This window comes from Chrysochloris asiatica, unplaced genomic scaffold (assembly GCF_000296735.1).
Source record: "Chrysochloris asiatica unplaced genomic scaffold, ChrAsi1.0 scaffold00160, whole genome shotgun sequence".
Classification (NCBI taxonomy): Eukaryota; Metazoa; Chordata; class Mammalia; order Afrosoricida; family Chrysochloridae; genus Chrysochloris; species Chrysochloris asiatica.
In genome coordinates, this window is record NW_006408678.1 from 7,136,575 (window position 1) to 7,159,511 (window position 22,937).

The 22,937-nt window shown below is 39.8% G+C and overlaps 1 protein-coding gene across 5 annotated transcripts in view; it reads right to left on the reverse strand.

Annotated features, from left to right (window-relative positions):
* The window catches only part of NR1H4 (nuclear receptor subfamily 1, group H, member 4), a 97,864-nt gene that overhangs the window by 8,632 nt on the left and 66,295 nt on the right, over positions 1-22,937 (reverse strand). For all 5 annotated transcript variants that reach the window (XM_006871109.1, XM_006871111.1, XM_006871113.1 and 2 more), the window contains one exon: positions 13,349-13,495. In XM_006871109.1, coding sequence (XP_006871171.1) covers positions 13,349-13,495 — 147 coding nt within the window. The remainder of the gene's footprint in view (positions 1-13,348; positions 13,496-22,937) is intronic.

Below are 22,937 nucleotides of genomic sequence, written 5' to 3' on the forward strand. Positions count from 1 at the left end.
GACGTGAAGAGATGGAGCAGCTGGGGACTCTAGACCCAGGGGCTGTGTGCTGATGGGGGAGAGGGGGAGGCTTGCAGGGTTGATGATGCATGGAGGAGATTGTAACCATGGCAATGAAACAATATATGATAGGATGAATATAAAGCTAATGTTCTCCCATGTAAACTATCACATAATTCACAATAAACTTTCTAAAACAAACAAACAATATAGCAGTGTTGAATGCTTTATGAGATGCTTTGGATATTTTTTAAGCCAGCTGGTTTGAAATACTTAGTGTCCTAGTGTGATGTTGTAGGAAAAGCACTCGATCTCTAGGTCAGTTTGAACCATAAGGTTGGCAGTTCAAAGTCACCAGATGCTCCTCAGAAACCCTATACAGGGTTGCTATGCATTAGAACTGACTCAAGGGCACGTCAACAACAACCATTTAAAGGAAATCATATTTGAGTATTTAATTTCCTCTTTTATTTACTTTTATCAATTTCCACTTGTCCTCCAAAGATGCTACCTCCATTAGCTATCTAGTTCCAGTTGATAATTTTTGAACAATAGTTAAACATGCTTAGTATGATGTTTCATCTTCTGCATAATTGTATGAGCCAAGAATAAATATAGAGAAAATGCGGACCAAAACAAAGAATTTTAAAAAATATATCAAATGTAATTCTGCTTTTGGAATTAATCAATAATTACAATTAACTGTACCAACATAAATAAAAGAAAGTTTGCAGTGTTCGTGCCCCAGCAAATTCTCAATTAAGAATTGCAACAATAATATTATCCTGCAGGGGGCAGCCTTTCTCTGTTTTTCTGCTTCCTCCTTTGGGGAGACTTGCTTAAGGCTTGCTAATGTTTTGCTGTTATGACGAATTAGCTGATTTTTGGTCACAAGAGGGGGCTATTTTCTAATATTTCTGTTGTTAGGTGCCAGAGTTGATACCGACTCACAGTGATCTTGTATAGGATTTCTGAGGAGCGGCTGATGGGTTTTACCATGAAAAAATTCACAAAGATGTGAAATAGGGTTTACATTTCTGCTCATCTGTTTCTTTTTTTAAAAAAAGAGGTTGATAAATGAATTCTCTTATGATTAAGAAATATTTTAGAAAATAGCCACTTGAGAGAATTAACACTATGCTATTCTTAGTTATCAGAGTCCTGGTGTGGTGCTGTGGGCTAATGCTTCAGACTGCAAAGTCGTTTGAAATGCAAGGTCAGCAATTCAAGTTCACCAGCTGCCCCTTGGAAACCCTATACAGGGCCGCTATGGGTCAGGATTGACTCCACACTTCACAACAACAATTCTTATTATTTTAAATGTAGATGTCATTTGTTCCCTACTTTCTAGTTTTAATTGGGAGCAAAAATAAAATCAGAGGTTCAGGAGCACATTATACAAGATCCATTTCCTGCTATTTAACATTGCTTTATGATTAATTGGAGTTCCTGGGTGGTTCAAACAGTTAATGAGTTAGCTGCTAACCAAAAGGAGGTTCAAGTCTATCCAGAGGCTTCTTGGAAGAAAGAGCTGGAAATCTACTTCAGGAACATCAGCTATTGAAAACCCTGTGGCGTGCATTTCTACTCTGACACACATAGGATCAATCTGTGAGACAGATTCAACCAATAGCAACTGATATATGATTACTTATCATTGACAGTCACCAGATAAACAAAGAACCTTGTTAAAATTTTGCTATTTCCTCAAAACCTGACTTTTTTCTAGAAATGACAGCATCAGCCCATAGGATAGAAGTTAACGCATAAACTCACATGGCGTACAAAGTTATATCTGAATTCTGCTTTCCCTTCAACCTAAACACTCTCCATCCCAGTGATTTCCTTATGAACAAATGGTACCAACTCTTTCAGGTTCCTGCAAGGAATTCCTTCATTGCCTACACAGCATATAGATAGCCCCCATGGCTTGGTACTCCTGGAGTGGCAGATCCCAGCCCCAGGCTAAGGTCCAGTCCCTATTCTTATTCAACTGGTCAGAGGCTGCTGTAGGCAAGGCTGGTGGTGTAATTCTGGACATTGAGACTGAGGGGAAGTATACTGGGGGCTTCGTAAGATTGTCACGCTCAGGAAGAGACCACCTCCTTTTCTTTGGCCATCGTTATGCCTGGATGTGAAGCCTGGAGCTGTTGTGCCATCAAATGACCATGTGGACAAACTGCCAATGCACCAAGGATAGCCAAGCAGAAAGAGGAGAGGAACCTATGCTTCTACGGGTATGATGAGCCCCTGGATTTGCCAATTCTGAAGCTATGCTCCCTCTGGGGTTCTTATTTTAGCTGAAACACTGTGTTACCTTTTCAGCCATTTTGTGCTAGATTTTTCAGTTACCTATATCCAAGGAGCTCTGGTAGCGTAGTGGTTATGAATCGGGCTGCGAACCTTAAGATCAGCAGTTTGAAACTACCAGCTGTTCTCCGGAAGAAAGATGAGGTGTTCTGCTCCCATAAAGATTTACAGCCTCGGAGACCCTGTGCAGGGTCGCTATGAGTTGGAATCGACTCCACAGCACATAACAACAAATAACAACATAACCAAAAGCCACCCATGGGAGCACATGGCTCTGTAGATTAGGCACTGGACTGTGAACCAGTTTGAGCCCACCAGCTGTTCTGCAGGAGAAAGATGAGGCTTTCTGCTCCCATGAAGATTTGCAATTTTGGATTTACTGGGTCACGTTAACAACAACAATAGTCAAAAGCCTCCTAACTGACAGTTTCCCCAATAAAAGAGCTACAATTTTATGCATTTTTTGCCTCAAAAATCTCAAATATAGAGCAGAATTCTTATCAGGCAAGGGCACTCCACCCACATTTCAAGGATTCATGATTCAAATTTTATTTTCAGAATAGAATGAATTCCCCCTTAGTTCTTGTTGCTGTGGTTAAGTGCTGTAGATTTGGTTCTGACTCATGGCAACCCTGTATATAGAGTTTCCGAGAAGCAGCGGATGAGTTTGAACCGCTGACCTTGCAGTTCAGTGAATTATCTTGCAGCACCACACCGGCTGTAGACATCATGTATTTATTATGCATCTGCCTGTCTCACTAATCTGTCAACTTCTTGGGATTTTGTATTCCCAGTACAACCACAGTGCCTAGTGGATACTACTTGTACAAAGATTGTCAAATTTGATTTTAGATGACTCTTGAACTTCCGAGTCCACTCCCTGACAACTTCTAAGCACCAACAAGACCTAATCTGGCCAGATATTGTGAACTGTAGGATCAGCACTGAACTGTGCACCACAAGGTCGGCAGTTCAAACCAACTTGAAGGCCGTTAACTACAGCAACAACAATAACTGGACAAGTACAAAAGGTTTAGGAAAGTCAGCTAAAGGGCAGTGGATGCTGCCTAGGGGCAACGGACATCGGATTCATGTATTTATTGCTTGTTCTTGTTTTGAAGACGGCTTCTTCATATCATTTGAGTTCTGAGTTTGTCTGGGTCAAAATTATTATATAGCCACTTTGGGAAGCAAAATTTTGATGAAATCTTTAAGTATTAAGAATGCTCAACTGATTTAAGTATTAAATTTTTTATCTTTTGTGACTTTAGAGGATTTGCTGGGCCAGTTAAATTCAAGGAAGAGATAGATCAGTTCAGAAGGTTATAGCAACTGTTTCTTGGGATTCCATGATGCTAGTTTAGTAGATTTTCTCAAAGGACACAGGATGATTTGCAGAAGCTTAATATGAAGACATTGGAAAGCTTAATTGTAAGAAAATGGAAAACTGCATTGGTGAGAAAAAGGCCAGGAAAGTTGCACTGAGGAATTTTTTCCCCACCAGGACAATCTAATTGCTCATTCTTAGAAGATAGCAAGCACTGTCCTATGAGAATTTCACTGGGAAATGGTACCCCATCCACCTTACAGCCCGGAGCTTGCCCCTTCAGATTTCTGCTTGTACTGCAAACTCAAAGAACACTGAAGAGGATCAGGACCTGAGTCCCTCGGTGATGCTAGCACTGACATTTTGATGTGATGTACACTGGAGAATGCAGAATTCTTTCGGGGAGAATTAGAGAGGTAGAGATGCTGCTTTCAGAAATGTATAGACCTAAATGGAGGGTATGTGGGGAAACAGCTTTACGTTTTGATACTTTGTGTAAGTAAGGTTTCTACTATTTTAGAGCAATACTGTTTGACTTACCCCTTTATACTTTACTACATATTATACATTTTACTATATGCTACTGATGTGGTGCTGCAGGAGAAACACTGGACTGCAAGGTCAGTTTGAACCATAAGGTCAGTGGTTCAAACTCACTATTCACTCCTCGGAAACCCTATACAGGGCCACTATGAGTTAGAACCGACTTGACGGCACTTAACAACAATTATTAACTAGTTACAGCTACATCATTCCAATAGGAATCTCTCCTTTCTCTGATCTCACTGTTGCTAACTTTACTATTTACTTATATACAGTGTTCTGGCGTGGCGCTGTGGGTTAATGTGCTGGATGGCAAGGTCGGCTGTTCAAGCTCACCAGCTGATCCTTGGAAACCCTATACAGGGTTGCTATAAGTCGGAACAGACTTGACAGCACTTAACAACAACAACTATTAGTTACTGCTTATGCTTCAGTTCTCAACCAATGAGGAGGAACCATGTCTAACTGCTGCTCTGTCAGCCAATTAATTTTGGTCAGTGACTCTATATATCATTTGTCTTTTGACACTTTCTATACCGTTCAACGTTTTGCCCATAGAATCCTTTGGTATTGCTAGTTGAGACTAAACTTTTTCCTTTAGTTCTTTCAACTTGAGAAATGCTGAGCATGTACTTCCCTTTTGGTTTTTTCAGTCCAGGTCTTTGCACATTTCATTAGAATACTTGTCTTTGTCTTCTCAAGCTGCCCTTTGAAATGTTCTGCTCAGCTTTTTTATTTCCTCATTTGCTTTAACTTCTCTATGTTCAGGAGTAAGCTTCAGAGTCACTTCTGACATCCTTTTTGGTCTTTTCTTTCTTTCCTGTCTTTTTAATGACATTTTTGCTTTCTTCCTGTATAATGTTCTTGATGTCATCTCACAACTCTTCTGGTCTTCATTAGTGTCTAACACATCACATCTGTTCTTGAGACGGTCTCCAAATTCACATGAGATATATTCTAGATTAAGGAGCTCTGGTAGCATAGTGGTTACGAATCGGGCTGTGAACCGCAAGGTCAGTAGTTTGAAACTACCAGCTGATCCATGGGAGAAAAATGAGGCTTTCTGCTCCTGTAAAGATTTACAGCCTCAGAAACCCTGTACAGGGTTGCTATGAATCACTTCCGACTCCACAGCACATAACTACCGTCTTGTCTTTACTTAACTCCGCACTTCATCCCGTCCCCAGTATACATACACACCAGTCTTCCTTATGGCTCTTGTGGCTTGCTTGATTTTTCTGCAGCTTCAGCCTGAGTTTGCATATGTGTAAATTGATGGACTTCTGGTATGGAGCTGTAGGATCAACACTGGACCACAAGCTGCAAGGTCATCAGTTCAAACCCACCAGCTGCATCTTGGGAACCCTATACAGGGTCACTATGAGTCAGAACCAACTCGACAGCACGTTAACAACAACAGCAACAACAACATATTCCCTATGAGCCCACTGTTTGGAATATACTAGAATTTGGCTAGTAACTGGTACGATGTCATAGAAAAGAGCACTGGGCTCTGAGTCAGAACCCCACACCGATTAGTAATTTCCTGGCACCCTGCCAATTACCAATGTGACCTTGGGCAAGTCACTTGTTTTCCTGATCTATAAAATAGGATTGCACCACCCTCAATTAGAGGTCATTGGGAGTATTAACAAGATGATGAATATAAAAGCATTGCATTGTAAAGAGGTATATTGTCATTCCAATAAATACTGAATTCAATTTTATGTCTGTTATGAGGATCAGAAAAGGTCTGAAAATGTGTATTTCGGGAGTTATTCATATTTCAAATGAACAGAATGTCCTCTGATAAAAACTTTACAGAACAAGTCAGCTTGGTCTGGGAGAGTCTACTTCTTGAATGTTAAAACGTCAGCTCATTCAGTGTTGAAGACTATTTCAATTCTATCATATTTGTTGGTATCATAAGATTATTCCTATTTTTGTTTAAAATTCCAGCTTAAAGTTGTTGATTCTTAACATAGAACTGTGTTAAGAATAAAGGCATTGATGCATTAGAGTTGTGTAGAAACAAGTTATCTACAGATTGTGTCAGCTTTATGCTTCTGAAGCCTTAATTAGCATAAATAAATACTGTAGCCCTCATTAAGTAAATGCATCTCAGGAGGCAGTCAGTATCCTTGTGGATATAGCTGAGTTTTTATAATAGCAAACAAGAGTGTATGAATTTGAAAAACAAAAAAAGAAATTTCACATTATACAAGGCGGATTCAAAAAGTTCATGGAAAAATTCCACTATCTTTCAATTCCATTTTTCCATGAATGCTTTGAAGCCATCTTGTATTATGCAAACAATTCTGTAGGCATAAACAGAGAACTTTGAGATGCTGTGTTCCTCTGAAGTTAAAAGTATAATAAAAATAAGAATGCACTATATTAACATAAGAATAAAAAGTTATTCTGAAAGGTCATCTTGCAAGATCAGGTTTTTATGCGGTGTGTGGAAGAGGCAATGTTCTGAGACTCTGCAGGGACAAGAAAATTCATAAATATTAATAAAGGTGAGCATCACTATAGATAATAAAATACAAAGCAGCGTGTGAGTTTGGATGGTTTTCATTGTCACGATATGCGGTGGATATTTGAAAAATGTACCTTATTGTAAGCCAGAGGTATTCATATGTATATAGATCATATTCTAGAAAACTTCATTCTTGAACTTGTTTGAAACTTACAGAATTACAAGTTTTGGAACTTGTGAAATTATGAGCAAAGTGTTTTGTTTTGTTTTTTCTTTTTGAGTACATATTTTTAAAGTGCAAGACCTTCATCATTTCTCACTTCATTACCTCATTGATGTCTTTACAGGGCTTCTTCTTGTTTCAACCCTCTGCAAACCAACTTTCCCATTACTATTAGATGAATCTTTGCAAGCTACAGCCATGGTCAGAATATTACCAAGGCTCCTCATCGTATCAGAACTAAGTTCAGTTACTCTTTGTGGTATTTGCTGTTAACCATAATCTAGCACATATGATATTCTCAGCGTCATAAATATCATTTTGCAAAAATATCAAGCCACTTGTGCAACCTGCACGTGGAAATGCTGTCATGCTTCTACACCTTGGCACTTGCTGTTTCTCTGCCTGGGATGACTTTCTCAGGCATTTTGTAGCTTCACGGGTTCATCCTCATCCTCCGCAATTCAACTCTGTGAGCCTTTGCGGACTCACTAAGTAAACTTACTCAGGAAGACAGGTTATCTTCTGCACTTCCATCACAGAAATATCCCAGGTGGATGGCTTTAGCAAACAAGAATTTATTCTCTCCCACTTTAGGAATTTGTAAGTATCTGCCTGGCCTTGTCCTTGGAGCTTTTGTGTCTTTATGTAGAGAACCGCTCTATTCATACCTGATGTAGAGGATCAGCCCTGCCCCACGCTCAGGAAACCTTGGGGATGCCCACGTTGCACCTAACTTTAAGAACTTGGTGCTGGTCTTGTTCCTTGTGATGATCTCTGTCTTGACACACTGAGCTTGGGGAGCCCATCTCCCTCAAGCAGTCCTTCTGGGACTTGATGACAGCTCCTATGGTATGCTCTGGAGACGGATCTTTTGCCCTGGCATACACTCTTTTACCATCCTGATTCTGCCCTCCTGAAATTCCCTTAGACTGGCTCTGCCACGTCTTTGGTATCTGCCTGTAGCAAATTTCCAGGACCTTCTCAGAGCTCCTGACACACTCCAATGGACCTACCAAGACCTAGTCCTTGACCTCTTCTCATCAAATACCTCTCACGATCAGAAGAACCTGTTTTCTGATACTTGTTGTTGTTGTTTAGTGCTTTTGAGTCGGTTCTGACTCACAGTGATCCTGCATAGGGTTTCCAAGGAGTGGCTGGTGGGTTTGAACTGCTGATCTTGTGCTTGCCTATGCTTATCCTACAGCACCACATCAGGGGAAATTCTAATCTCAATACAAGCCCAGGGGCCAGGACAGACTTGGACAGGAGAGTGAGGACCAAGTGCTTTCTCAAACAGAAGCATCGGATGAGATGGAGCAACAGCAAATGGCTGAGGAAAAGCAGCCAGTGGCTAAGAGGAGACTAGATAGGGTGTTTGTTGGTGGTGTTAAGTGCCATCTAATTGGTTCTGACTCGTAGAAACCTTGTATAGCAGGAGTGGGAAACCTTTTTCCTGCCAAGAGCCATTTGGATATTTATAACATCATTTGCAGGCCATACAAAATTATCAACTTAAACATTAGCCTGCTAGATTTGGTCAAACATTTCACTCACTCCTAATGTGACAGTGGACTCCTGGTGTAGCACTGTAGGATCAGCACTGGACCAAGAACCACAAGGGCAGCAGTTCAAACCCATCAGTTGCTCCTTGGAAGCCCTGTACAGGGTCACTATGAGTCAGAACAGACTCAATGGCATTTAACAACTTAACAACAAAGTGATGACTGAAACAGGGTGCTTTGACAAGGCCAGACCGAATGATTTCCTAGGCCTTGTGTTGTGGGTTAATGCATCAGACTGCAAAGCCATTTGAACTGCAAGGTTGGTGGTTTAAGCTCACCATCTGCTCCTTGGAAACCCTATACAGGGTTGCTATGGGTCGTAACTGAGTCGATGGCACTTTACAACAACAACAATATGGCTTGTGGGTGAAATGTTCCCCATCTCTGCTGTATAGGGTTTCCAAGGAGCAGCTGATGGATTTGAACTCTCAACTTTGTGGTAAGTGGTTCAGTGCTTCTCCTACAGGACATGTGTCCCCTTTATTCTCTGGAGATATTTCTCCCAATTAATCTCGTACAAGTCTAATCCCATCGTGGTATCTGCTACTTATAGACCTCACGCTCATACAGAATAGATCCTAACACATAGGAGATGATACAGGGTCCATCACTTACTTTAGTATTATGGTTAATAGATCCATGTAGTATGCATATGTACCTTTATAAACAGTCAATAATTCCCTCTTTATTTTCCAGTAAACTTTTTTGAAGAAGTTCTTGTTTTCTGTCAGCTGAACAGCTGATGGCTGGGGAAGGTCATCCTGAAGATAGTAAAACTGCACTTGACGTCAGGACCAAGGAGATTTGATGGAGCCCAACACAGAGACCAAATAGAAGCTGAGCACCCAAAAAAGAGAGGGATGTGCTAACTGCTAAATAAATTCCATTTCAGATATCCCCTCATCAAAACATTTCAACTCATCTGACAGAGATTGCACCCCATTTATTTATGTATTTGTTTATTTAGTCTGGCACCTAAAGCAACTCTAAATGATGCAACTTTAAAAGAAGAATAAAGAACACAACTGAGTTTCCTAACTCAAACTTTCTTTTCCTTTTTCTTGCCTTTAAATGTCTGCCCTCAAACCGATTATGGTTGGAATGGTGTGGAGAAAGGGTGTCTAGCTGGTTAGTTGCCTGGTAAGGATACCAATCATTGATATTCAGAAGAATCATTAGAAAAGTAAATAATGGAGCAAGAGTTAGAGCTTCTGACAATTCTCCATTCCATCTCTATTTGTCTCATTGATTTCACAGAACATCCACTACAATGCAAGCCTGTGCTCAGCCAACTGAATCAAAAGAGGCCGTCCTCACCAAGTGGACTTTCTCATATCAAAATCCACATAAAAGTCTACAGTAAACATTAAAGTTAGCTGTGATTTCAAAGAGATCAAAGTAGGATGGGGCCTATTCTAATAGCTTGAAAAATATCTAGGACATGGAACTAGTAAGCAGTGATCCTAGATCCAAGCCAGATTCCAGAGACAGTAGCCTTACTCATCACCATCCCTGGCTGTATAAACCCAAACACACAGCAGAGTAGGAGAGCATGGCAGCAGAAGTGTCTCATCTCTAAAATGAAATCCACATTGCCGCACGTGCCATTGCCCCTTTTCATTTCATTAGTTTTTTAAAAATTAAATTTTGGCATACAGGTTTTGTTAAAGAGAGCAACATGGACATTTGATCCATGGAAGTCAAGATCAAATAACTGATAGTTTATTGACCAGAGGTTCTAGCCACATTAACTTTCTGCATGGAAAGAACCACTAATTTACATTTAATAGTCTAAAGTAATAATTTAGTTTAGTTTAGGAGTTCTGGTGTGGCATGTGGGATAAAGCACTGGACTGCAAAGTCAGCTTGAACCACAAGGTCAGCAGTTCAAACTCACCAGATGCTTCTTGGAAACCCTATACAGGGTTGCTATAAGTTGAAACCAACTCTACTGCACTTAACAACAACAACAACACACTAAGAATTGAGTTAATACACATGGAAATTGAGAAACTACTTACATCCTTTAACTCATCCCTAAGTTTAATTGTCAACTACTACTTATAGCTTTAAAATCAAGATATTTAAGAAGCTGGCAGAGTGATTTGCTAAAGCATCAATGCAAAAAATTGAATTAGTTCCAAGAAGAAAAGCAGCAAGTCTTATACAATTAGATGACACCTTAGAGGTTACCAGATTCAGTTCTTCTCCCTTACCCTTATAAACACCCATACTTCTATGTGTAGAAACACATATGTGTGTTTACATGTACAAACACATCATATAAAATTAAAACAAATATCTGAATCCACATTTCTTGACCACATGTCTTTCAAGGGATGCAAAGGCTGCAAGGAGCTATATAGCTCAGATCCTTGCCCTCCTCTGCATTTCTCCAAACGCCAGGAACCACGTCACTGAAACCTTCTGACAGGTGTCTGCATATCTGGACTTATCCTAACACTTTTGGAAATTATGCCGTTATGCCATGATTTTGATGCTTTCTCACCCTTGCTAACAAATCATCAGTCTTTCCATTATTTAGAAAATAAGGAATAAAATCTTTAGCATACCATTCAAGGTCCTCAACCAATCGATTCTGACTCCCCCTCCCATTTAGTGTTACCCCTAGTCTAATGCAACTGTTCCTTCTTTTTGTGTGAATGCCCCACACTGTCTGCCTTCCTCCCACCCCATCCCTTACTTCCTGTTCCTGTTAGTCCATCTCTCTGAACCTGCAATCTGGGTATCCAACTGAAGCATGGGTCAAGGCCCAGCTCAAATGCCAACAAAACCTTGCCAGAACTCTCCCAATGGGAAATCACCCTTTGTTTCACTCTTCTTTTCTCCGTTTTAAAATCGAATTATCTACGTATGGATGTTAAAAGGAGCACTGATAGCGTAGTGGTTACGAGGTTACGAGTCAGGTTGCTAATCTCACAGTCAGTAGTTCGAAACTACCAGCTGCTTCTCGGGAGAAAGATGAGACTTTTTGCTCCCGTAAAGATTTATAGCCGTGGAAACCCTGTACAGGGTCGCTATGAGTTGGAGCTGATTCCACGGCACATAATAACAACAACAATATGCATGGATGTTACCGTCTTACTGGACTGTAAACTTCTTAAGGGTGGGGGTTCACTACCACCCCCATGTTTTTAACCCTAAATATTTGTTGAACTAGTAAGTCAATGAATATATATGTATGATGTGTGTCGGAAAGTGTGTATGGTGGCACTATTTTATATTTTCAGTTTATGATTAAGAGAAGAAAATATAATGACTTTGAGAAGACAGTTTACAATTATTTTTCAATTGTTTTACCTATAGTATCAGTGCAAAACCACCTGAACACTCTCCTTCCAATCTCTCTTCTAAAGCAGTGCTTTTCAAAGTATTTAAACTTGTCCCAGACAACCCCTTAGGTAGAAAAGATCTTGAGAAGTCCTTTAAGTAAACAAGATAATAAGAAAGCATTCATCTCATTCACCCTTCCTCTCACTCAGGAAAACAAGATAAATGACCCACCAATCCTGGTACCCCATTCCAGTGTCTCCTGAACCTCCTTTCACAGTCTTTGTTGTTGTTAGGTGCCATTGAATCAGTTCTGACTCATAGTGACCCTGTATAGGTCTTCAGTGAGTGCCTAGTGGGTTTGAATTACCAAGCTTGCGGTTAGAAGTGCAGTGCTTAGCCTACAGCGCCACACTAGGATTCCACCCATCACAGTACTATGCCATAATAAGTTAAACTGAGTTACTCTTGCTATTATTCCATTTTGTCTCTTAAGAAGCAGTATACACAGGAGTTAAGACACGCAGATTCTAACTTTCTTACTGTCTATCTCAGTTTTCTCATCTTAAAGTGGAAACACCAGTAGTACTTATTTCATGAATTGAATGAAAGAGTATATGTATTTAGGATAGAATCTGGAACCTAGTCAATGATATATAAATGTTGCTATTATTATTTTTTCTATTTTCCTTTTTTTTTCAACGTAAAGGAAACAAAATTCCTCACAACTGGATCAATAAATAACATTATGATAAAGGGAGAAAATAATAAAGTTGTCAAACACTTCATTTTGCTTGGATCTCCAATCAACAGCCATGGAAGCACAGTCAAGAAATCAAACAACATGTTGCATTAAGCAAGTCTGCTGCAAAAGACCTCTTTACAGCTGCCAGTTTAAGGATTCAAGTGTGCCTGATCCAAGCCATGGTATTTCCATTGCTTCATATGCATGTGGAAGTTGGACAACGAATAAGGAAGAGCATAAAAAGATGGATGCATTTGAATAATGGTGTTGGAGAAGAATGTTAAAGGTATAATGGGCTGTCAGAAGAACAAACTAATCTGTGTTGGAAGATGCATAGCTACAATGTTCTTTAGAAGTCAGGATGGCGAGACTTCACCTCTCATGCTGTGGGTATATTATCATGAGGGAATTGTTCCTGGAGAAGGACATCGTACTTGATAAAGTGAAGGGTCAGCAAAAAAAAAAAAAAAAAGACCTCCAATAATATGGATAATAGCTGAAGATCTAGCTACTTCATACCTAGAGATTTTGAACAGTTTTTGTTGCTGAATAACCCTAGTTCTTTCATGCTTTAAAAAAAAATCTGTCTAATTTTCTTATCTTTTAAAAAGTTCCCCTTTAACTTTTAATCTTAGTTTAGTGAAAAAATTTTTTTCTATTGCATCAGGGATTTTTGAAAAAAGACTTTAAAATCCCATCTATTTAACACATATTTTAAGGGCCATTCTCTATGTCAAGTACAATAGACATATAAAGGAGCAGATGCTAAGTATTAGCCTTGCTTTCATAGAACATACAAATCCTTAATTGTAGAAAACAAAATAAAACATAGCAGAACTCTTTTACCCTTAAGCAAAACACTTACCGCTCTTTCTAATTCTTTCTTCCAGAAGATCAGCATGCCCAGCTGGAAGTTTCTTATTGAAAATCTCTGCTGAACGGAGAAACATAGCTTCAACTGCGGATCCTTTCAGCAAAGCAATTTGGTCTTCATGGTCCAATGTCTGAAATCCTGATGAAGAAGATAATCAGATAAGGACTGAGGAAATGTGAATACTGTATAGCAATATTTCACTATCCCCTCATCCCTATAAAATGATTCCATAGCTCTTTTAAGATGAGGTAGTTCTGTTGAGTTCACATATGTAATAGTTCAGAATCCATTGTACTCTCCCAAATAAAAGTTGATTTTTATCTTCAATGAGTAGAGTTTATTGAACAAGTTGGGCAAAATGAGATGTCAGTTCACACCAAATATTATACATATGGAATCCTGATGTCACACTGTAGGATAAATACTGGATCTAAGCACTGGACCACAAGGTTGGTTTGGACCACAAGGTCACTTCAAAGTCACCAGCTGCTCTTCGGAAACCTATACAGGGTTGCTATAAGTTGGAACCGACTTTATGGCACTTAACTATAATTTGATATATATATATATATAGTTGTTGTTAAGTGACATCAAGTTGGTGAGCTTGAACCAACAACCTTGTGGTTCAAACTTGCTGGAGATCACATGATAAAAATTTTCAAGTCAAATGACTTCTTCATTGCAAATACCTTTCTTAAACAACATAAAAGACAATTAAACACATGTACCTCACCAGATGGAAATCCAGGAAATCAAATAGACTACATCTGTGAAAAGACACAGTGGAAAACCTCCATAATATCAGGCAAGACAAAACCAGGAGCAGACTGTGAAAGAAACCATCAATTGCTCATGTGTAAGTTCAGGCTGCAGCTAAAGAAAATTCAAACGAGTCCAGAAGAGTCAAAATATGATCTTGAATCTATTCCACTTGAATTTAGAGATCATCTGAAGAACAGATTTGATGCATTAGACATTAATGACCAAAGACCAGAAGAGTTGTGGGATGACATCAAGAACATCATACAGGAAGAAAACAAAAGGTCATTAAGAAGATAAGAAAGAAACAAAACACCAAAATAGATGTCAGAAGAGACTCTGAAACTTCCTCTCCTGTTTGTAGAAGCTAAAGCAAATGGAAGAAATGAGGAGATAAAAAAGCTGAATAGAAAATTTCAAAGAGCATCTCAAACACACAAAGTCAAATATAATGGAATTAGAAAACCAAAAGAGAAGATCATGCTCAATATTTCTCAAGCTGAGGGAACTGAAGAAAAAATATCCAAGCCTCAATTTGCAGCATTGAAGGATTTTAAGTCTCTCTGGTAGTGTAGTAGTTATGAGTCAGGCTGCTAACCTCAAGATCAGCTAGTTCGAAACTACCAGTGGTTCCATGGGAGAAAGATGAGGTTTTCTGCACCTGTAAATATTTACAGCCTTGGAAATCCTATACAGGGTTGCTATGAGTTGGAACCAACTCCACAGCACACCACCACCACCACCACCATGGGCAAAATATTGTATGATGCAGAAATCATTGAAAGAAGATGGAAGGTAATCTGATATAATTTCATGGACTTGACCTACACCTATGGATGCAGTAGCTCAAAAGAGGGAGCAAATCTTTACAGCAAGGATCATTCAGACCCCCTCCATACACAGAGTAGACAGGGATGGGCAACTTGGACATTGGCTACCCAAAATGGGGTGGAGGGAGGTCTACAAAGGCAAGAAGTGACTGGATTACAAGCTTTCAAGAGGGAGGCAAGAAGTAACTGGCTTACAAGCTTTCTAGAGGGAGCCTAGATCCAGAGGGCATGGAGGAAGGTAGAATCTCCACTGAGTAGTATCCACCTATGAAAGAAGATGTGGATAGGTCTCTTGTGATACAATAGTGAATAATTGTTATCAGGACTGATTGTGAGGGTTGAAAATGTAAAGGTAGACGTTTTGCAGCAAAGGGAGGGGAGTGATTGACTGCAGTCTCGGAGCAGAGGTCCCTGGGACCATCAAGGGAGAAGAGCAGAGAGCGGGACCCTACTCAGAGAAGCAGTGACACTAGAGATGGAGGCAGAGATGATAACGTGGAGACATGGAACGGTTGGGGACTTTAGGCCCAAAGAGGGAAGAGGAGCTGTGTGCTGATGACTGGGGAGCAGGCTTGCAGGGTATACCCTTTGATTGGCTGATGATGCATGGAGGGGATTGTAACCATGGCAATGAAATGATATACAATAGGATGAATGTAAAGCTGATGTTCTCCCATGTAAACCTTCCCATAATTCACAACAAAACATTAAAAAAAAGAAAATGGAAGGAATACACAGACTCACTGTACCAAAAAGAAATGGTTGATATTCAATCATTTCAAGAGGTGACATATGATTAAGAGTCAGTGACACTGAAGGAAGAAGTCTAAAGTGCACTGAAGGCATTGGTAAAGAACAAGTCTTGGGAATTGATAGATTACAAATTGAAATCTTTTTTTACAAACTGATGCAGCACTGAAGGTACTTACTCATCTATGCTAAGAAATTTGAAAGACAGCCACCTGGCCAACTGATTGGATGAGTTCCAATTTGTGCCCATTCCAAATGGAATGTGGAAATCATCAAACAATACCATTAATATCACATGCAAGTAAAATTTTGCTAAAGGTAATTCAAAAATGGTCCCAGCAGTAAATGGACAGCTAGATTCAGATGAGGACATGGACCTAGCAATATCATTGCTGACATCAGATGGATCTTGGCTGAAAGCAGAGAATACCAGAAAGATGTTTACCTGTGATTTATTGACTATGCAAAATCTCTTTGAACTGCAAGGTCAGAAATCCTAGACAGAGTGGCTATGGGTCAGAACCAACTTAATGACACTTAGCAACAATGCTGTTGTTGTTGTTAAGTACCGTGGAGTCGGTTCCGACTCATAGTGACCCTATACTGGGTTTCCAAGGCTATAAATATTTACAGGAGCAGAATGCCTCATCTTTCTCCTGCAGAACTGCTGATAGTTTTGAACTGCTGACATTGCGGTTGGCAGTCCGACTCATAATCACTACACTACCAGACAACTATGACAACATATATATATATGTGTGTGTGTGTGGGTGTATACATATGTATATATTTAGGAGTGTGTTGGCTCTGTAGGACAAGCACTAGATTGTGAACCACAAGGTTGCCAGTTCAAGTCTACCAGTTGCTCAGAGGGAGAAAGAGGAAGCTTTCTGCTCCCACAAAGAAACCCTATGCAAGGGTCACTATGAGTAGGAACTGACTCTATGGTACTTAACAACAATATGTATATGTGTATATACATGTGTATGTGTGTATGTGTATATATATGCATTGTTGTTGTTGTTGTGAAGTGCCGTTGAGTCGGTTCTGATCCATAGTGACTCTGCATATGGTTTCCAAAGAGCAGCTGGTGAGCTTGAACCATCAACCTTGCAGTTCAAACGGCTTTGCAGTCTGTTATATTAACCCACAGCGCCACACCAGGACTCCATATATATATATATATACACACACACAAACATGGAAGAAGTAGGCTGATTAAAAGGAAGCAATCCTCAGAAATTGGAAGCAGAGTAATTCTCTTAGAGTCATTATTTTAGTCACAACTGGTATAACAGGATCAACTTTGTTGAATAGCAGCATCCACAGACAGAAAATTGTTTATGTGAATTGAAAGATTGAAAGGCTATTTGACTGACTCATGAAACTTTTGCCAATCTGGAGAACAGGTAACATTTTCTAACAAAACCAGTAAGTCATATTGCGGTATCTACTCTGAGCTCAGCACTGTATCATGAGAGTAAAGAAAATCAGAAAAATATGAGAAAGAATTTCCAACCTTAAGGAATATAACACAGTCTTGGAAATCCAAACTCCTCATGCAGACTTATAAGGTCTTTGTTGTGAATCGAACTGGGTTCCCCTCCAAAAGCTATGTATTTAACAACAACAAAACCAAAGAGTGATTCTTTACTTGCTGCTCTATATTGAATTATGTCTCCCCAAATGTTGAAGTCCTAACCTCAAGAATAGTCTCCGTGAATACAACTTGATTAAAAATAGTATCTTTGAAGATGTTACCAGCTAACATGAGGACATAATGTGGAAGTTAGGGTGGCCCTAATCCAATCTGAGTACAGTGTCCTTCCTTAAACAAGGGGAGAGAAGACACAGAGAGACAGGAAAGAAGGCCATCTGACATGTAGCTACAAGTCCAGGAACTCCTGGGGCTACCAGCAGCTAGGAGAAACAAGAAAGTCTTCTATAGACTATGGAGGGAATATGGCCTAGCTGACATGCTGATTTGAACTTCCAACCTTCAGTGCTGTACAGAATTTTGTTATAGCAGCTTTAGGAAAGGAGTACATCTTTGATACAAGGATTGGTCTCGTGACCTCATTTCTTACTCCTCCCTCTCAATCTTCAAGCCTCTGACACACTGACTTCTGTCTCTGCTTTGAACACACAACCTGCTTCTGCCTCACGGTGTATGTTCTTCTCCAAATATCAGCACCCTTTCCCTCCAGACTCCCCTACTGCATTCAAATCCCTGCTTCAAGGTTGAAAATCCCAAAGCTGTGGCCATCAAGTCGATTCTAACTAACAGCACCATAGGTTAGTATCCTTAAAGCAGAACTCTTCAGTATTTATTCCCTACTTGCTTTACTTTTGTTTAAACTGTTACTATTACCTGAGGATAAAATAGCTCAGCTTTTGTGTTGATTGACATTGCTACAGGAATGCAAAATCCTTGAGGGCAGAAGTGTCTTTTGTTCATGTCTATATCCCCAGTGTCTGTCATGTAACAGGTTTTCAAGAATTATTGTTGCGTACATGATGGAATAAGTGGGAAGTAAAACATACATGCACATGTGTGCATGCACACGTTGGTATAAACAGAGGCAAATCAAAGCCATCAGGATCTAAATGGTTTCAGAAAAGATGTAATGCCAATGGGAATTTAGAGAAGAGAGCACTGTTAAGGATTAAAGTTGGAGGTTCAAGTTGACTCCAAGACACCTAGGAAGAAAGGTGTGGAGAGCTACTTCCAAAAAAATCAGTCCTTGAATGCGCTATGAACAATCAACCAGATGACGTCAAAAGTGGAACATTTGCCCAGGGATAAAGCTTAGAAAGCAGGAATTGGATGGAAAGAAGGACGAATGGAAATAGAAAATATAGAAAGGAAGTAGAAAAAGTGCTGTTACATCCTAGGGACTGCAGTTAGCGTCAAGAAACAAAACGTGTATGAATTATTGAATGGGAAACCAGTTTTCTCTGTAAACGTTCACTCAAACCCAATAAAAAGTTAAAAAAAACAAAAAGACCTTATGGAGCACCGTTCTACTCGGACACACTCGGGGTCACCGTGAGTTGAAATGAACTTCATGGCAACTGCTTTGGTATTTTGTTTGTTTTTTTTTTCTTACTCATTGACCACACATTGATTATACACTTTCTCTCTCTCAGAAACTGGGCTAAGTATTGGAAATAAAGACAGTTGTGACATATTAGCTACCTTTTTATCAATAAGATACTTTTTGTCTTCAATTATTTCTTGGTTTAAGACCAACTGATTATATGCACTGAAAATTCTTTTTGACCATAAAAGGCCTCAAACATTATTATATTTTTCTTTCCTAACCCTCTACCCTAACAGTTTCTGTTCTTATATAATCTTGTTTTTGACCGAGAGATTGCCATCATCCTAATTAGCATATAACAAATTGAGTTCCTCTTTCATTGTTGATAAAGAAATGAGAAAATATTAATATTTCAATGATAGTAAGAACTTTCTCCCCACATTTTATGAGATTTACGTAGGCTTGTGTCTATCTGTGACACATGCAATAAAATAATACAATAATGCTGTCAAATAGAAGGCAAATTAACATTTCTAATTAAAATTCTATGTCAGAAAGTTCATTTAATAGTACAGTGTTATAGCTGGTTGGTTATGTGCCCAGGAGTCAGTTCCAACTCATAGCGACCCTGTATAGGGTTTCCGAGGCTGTGAATCTTTATGGGAGTAGAAAGCCTCATCTTTCTCCCATGGAATGGCTGGTAGTTTCAAATTGCTGACCTTGAGGTTAGCAGTCCAACTTGTAACCACTATGTTACCAGAGTTCCTAAAATTGTGATTAATAGACAACACTTAACAACAACACTGACTACATATATTACTTAGATTTTATAAGTCCTGGTGTAGTGCTTTAGGAGAAGTACAGAGTTGTGCTACTACATTATTGGAGTCCCAGGTGGCACTGTAGGATAAGCACTGAACGTCTAACCACAAGGTCAGTAGTTCAAACCCACCAGCTGTTCCTTAGAATCCCTATATGGGATCACTATGAGTCAGAACTGACCTGAAGGCACTTAACAACAACAGTAGCAAAATGCTCAGCTACTAACTGAAAGGTCACTGATTGGAACCCACCAGTGGCTCCATGGGAGTAAAGACCTGCCATCTGCTTTCATAAAAATTATAGCCTTGAAGAACAAAGAAGATGGTGGATTGGGTAGAAGTGCAGTGAGGAGCTCCATCAGCAACAGCACAGAATACGGACTAAGCAGGCACAGGGTATGGTGCTAGAACTCTGAACCACATATAAAGGAATATTTAGAAGGTTGGAAGGCTTACAGCTAGGGGAATTTGGAGCAGAAGCAAGAAATCCATTGCTTTCTAAACCAAGATACTCAGCTGCTCCCAGAGCTGCCATCTTGGGAGAGACCAAGTGGGTGAAGGATCAGAGCAGCCACAGACTCCTGACAGAACTACAGAGATACCACGGAGATAAAGGTGTGGATTTTTGTTTTTTGTTTTTTTTTGGGGGGGGGCACTTAACAACAACAACAACAACATCTGTTCATTAGTCTCTCGCTGTCTGTGCACCTCCATTCAGGTGACTAGAGGGGGTGCTGAGTGAGTGAACACCCCACCCCCACCCCTGGAGGGTTCTACTATACATGCGCACAGATCTCCTCAAAATTTAAAGTGTCAGTTTCTACTTAAAGTCAAACAATAGTGCAAAATGGCCACAGCTGGCCTTGAACTGTTTATTACTAGGAAAAAGGCCTGAACAGGTATTGTGGAGGGGGACAGGCAGACTAAAAAGGAAATAGGTAAAAAATTAAATCCTGATTTATGTCACAACAACCAACAATGGCATCTTAAAATTTCTCAGTAAGAAGTGTGAAAAGGGAAGCCCATCTCCTGATCACATCTACCTGGAGGCAATCAGAAAGCATAAAAAACATCATAATACACACCCATCTAAGTATTAATGCCACAGATAACTCCTGAATATGCCCCAAAACAGAAGCAGATGACCATATCAACACATGTCCAGAAACGAGATAAAGTAACTGAGGTAAATAAGCTGAAAGTAGACCTACCCTCCATACTGGAAGATGGGCAGTCTTTGGAAATGCCTGAGAAGGAACTCAGAAAAATGATTATAAAGTTGATCAAAACACTATACAATGGAGTTGAGAAAAATAAGGAAGAAGTCTGGAAAGTGCTACAGGAACAATCAAATAAAATAGATACAGCATTAGAAACAATTCAAAACCTACAGAAAGAGGTCAAAACAATTAATAATAGAATATCAGAAGTGGACAATACACTGAAAGGGCAAAGGAGTAGAACTGAAGATACAGAAGCCAGAACTAGTGAGCTAGAAAATAAATCTCTCCACACTACTAAGATAGAAAAGCAAGCACAAAAAAGGATTAAAAAATCTGAAGAAGGCCTAAGATTCATGTTGGACAACATAAAGAGGAATAGCTTAAGAATTATCAGCATTCCAGAACAGGAAGAATCAATCACATAAGTCCACAGAGGAGACAGTTGAAGAGCTTCTGGAAGAAAAATTTCCTAACATCCTGAAAAGTGAAAAGATAAGCATTCAAGAAGCTCAATGAACCTCAGGAAGGATAGACCCTAAAAGACAATCACCAAGACATATAATAATCAAGCTCTCCGACTTCAAAGATAAGGGCAGAATCCTGAAAGCAGCTAGAGATAAGAGAAGTGGCTAGAGATAAGAGAAGTGTAACATACAAAGGCAAGAAAATCAGATTAAGCTTGGATTTCTCAACAGAAACCATGCAGGCAAGAAGGCAATGGGGAGACATATATAAAACCCTGAAAGAAAAAAACTGCCACCCAAGAATCCTCTACCCAGCAAATATGTCAATTAAATATGGTATAATCAAAACATTCCAGGATAAACAGAAGCTAAGGGATTTTGCCAAAGCCAACCCTACTATGAAAAACATTCTAAAGGAAGTTCTGTGGACTGAGAACCAACGAGACCAGACAACAACCAGAGAATGATGTACAAGGCAGCGTCACCCTGAACTCAATTGACAAATGGAAGAGTCAAGAACAGAATAAAATTATAAGAAAAGAGGATCTGGGAGGTCAGTCTATGATCAAAACAATTACAATATGAAAGAAGGTAAACACAGAATAACAGAGATCCAGGTGGTGGGAAGGTCAGGTAGATTACAGGATAAAATAGACTGTCTTAAATGGAGGGAAGAGTTAACGGGATATAAGGTAACCACAACAGAGGGGTTAGGGTGGGAGGTTTAGTTTGGGTGTTGGGGAGGGCAATACAAGAAGGGGGAGGAGGCAGAAGAACAAGATAGATAGGGGAACACTGAGACAGGTTTGCATGGCCTAAGTGGGACAGAGGTAAATAGTGATGCATGTTCAACCTTGGAACAACAGTGCTCTGTGATACAAAGATCTTGGCATAGCTTGAAGAGGGGAAAGAATATTAAAATGCTTGACTGTCTTATGAATATTATTTTCCCTTGCCTACTGTTGTAAAATAGGCACTTGAGTGGGATAGAAAGGAATGTTGGAAAACATGATTACAGAAAACATGTAAGCCTGTCTTCAGCCTGTAACTGATTGGAATACCTAAAAGGGGTTCTATAACTTGCCCAGTGTAAAGCCTTTGCAGAGTATAGGACCTTAGGCGGATTCCTGAGTCACATTCAGCACCTTATGAGGTAGGAAATTCCCACTAACAAGGACAAGCAGACCAGCCTGTAACAACTAGAGTGACAGAAGATACATCTTCAAAGAAAGATCATCAACAAAACCCCCCCCAAAATGTCATCATGACTGGCTACTACAAGAATAAGCAAGCTGTTCTCCAGGAAGCCATCAAGGCAAGCAACCAAGTTTCTTCAGGACAAACTCCCTTCTAAGACTGAAACTCAAAGGGAACACACAAACAGGCATGCAAGCTTGCTGGCGAGCACATTGGTCTACTGGTGAGTGGAAGAGGGGGAAAGACAGTAATGAAGAAATGATCTGAGTTCAACCACAATCCATTGACTCCCATTGACTTGGAGAGGAGAGAGAAGAGGAAGGACTGGTTGGTCCAATGTGTGGTGAGACTTGAGGACACTTGAGCCCATGGAGAAAGACATAGCCACAGAGGGCCAGAGCTGAGAGTGAAACATCCAGTTTATATGAAGTGAGGGGAGATGCACAAGAACACCCAAACTTGCAGATAGTACCTATTTGAGCTAGCTTCGAT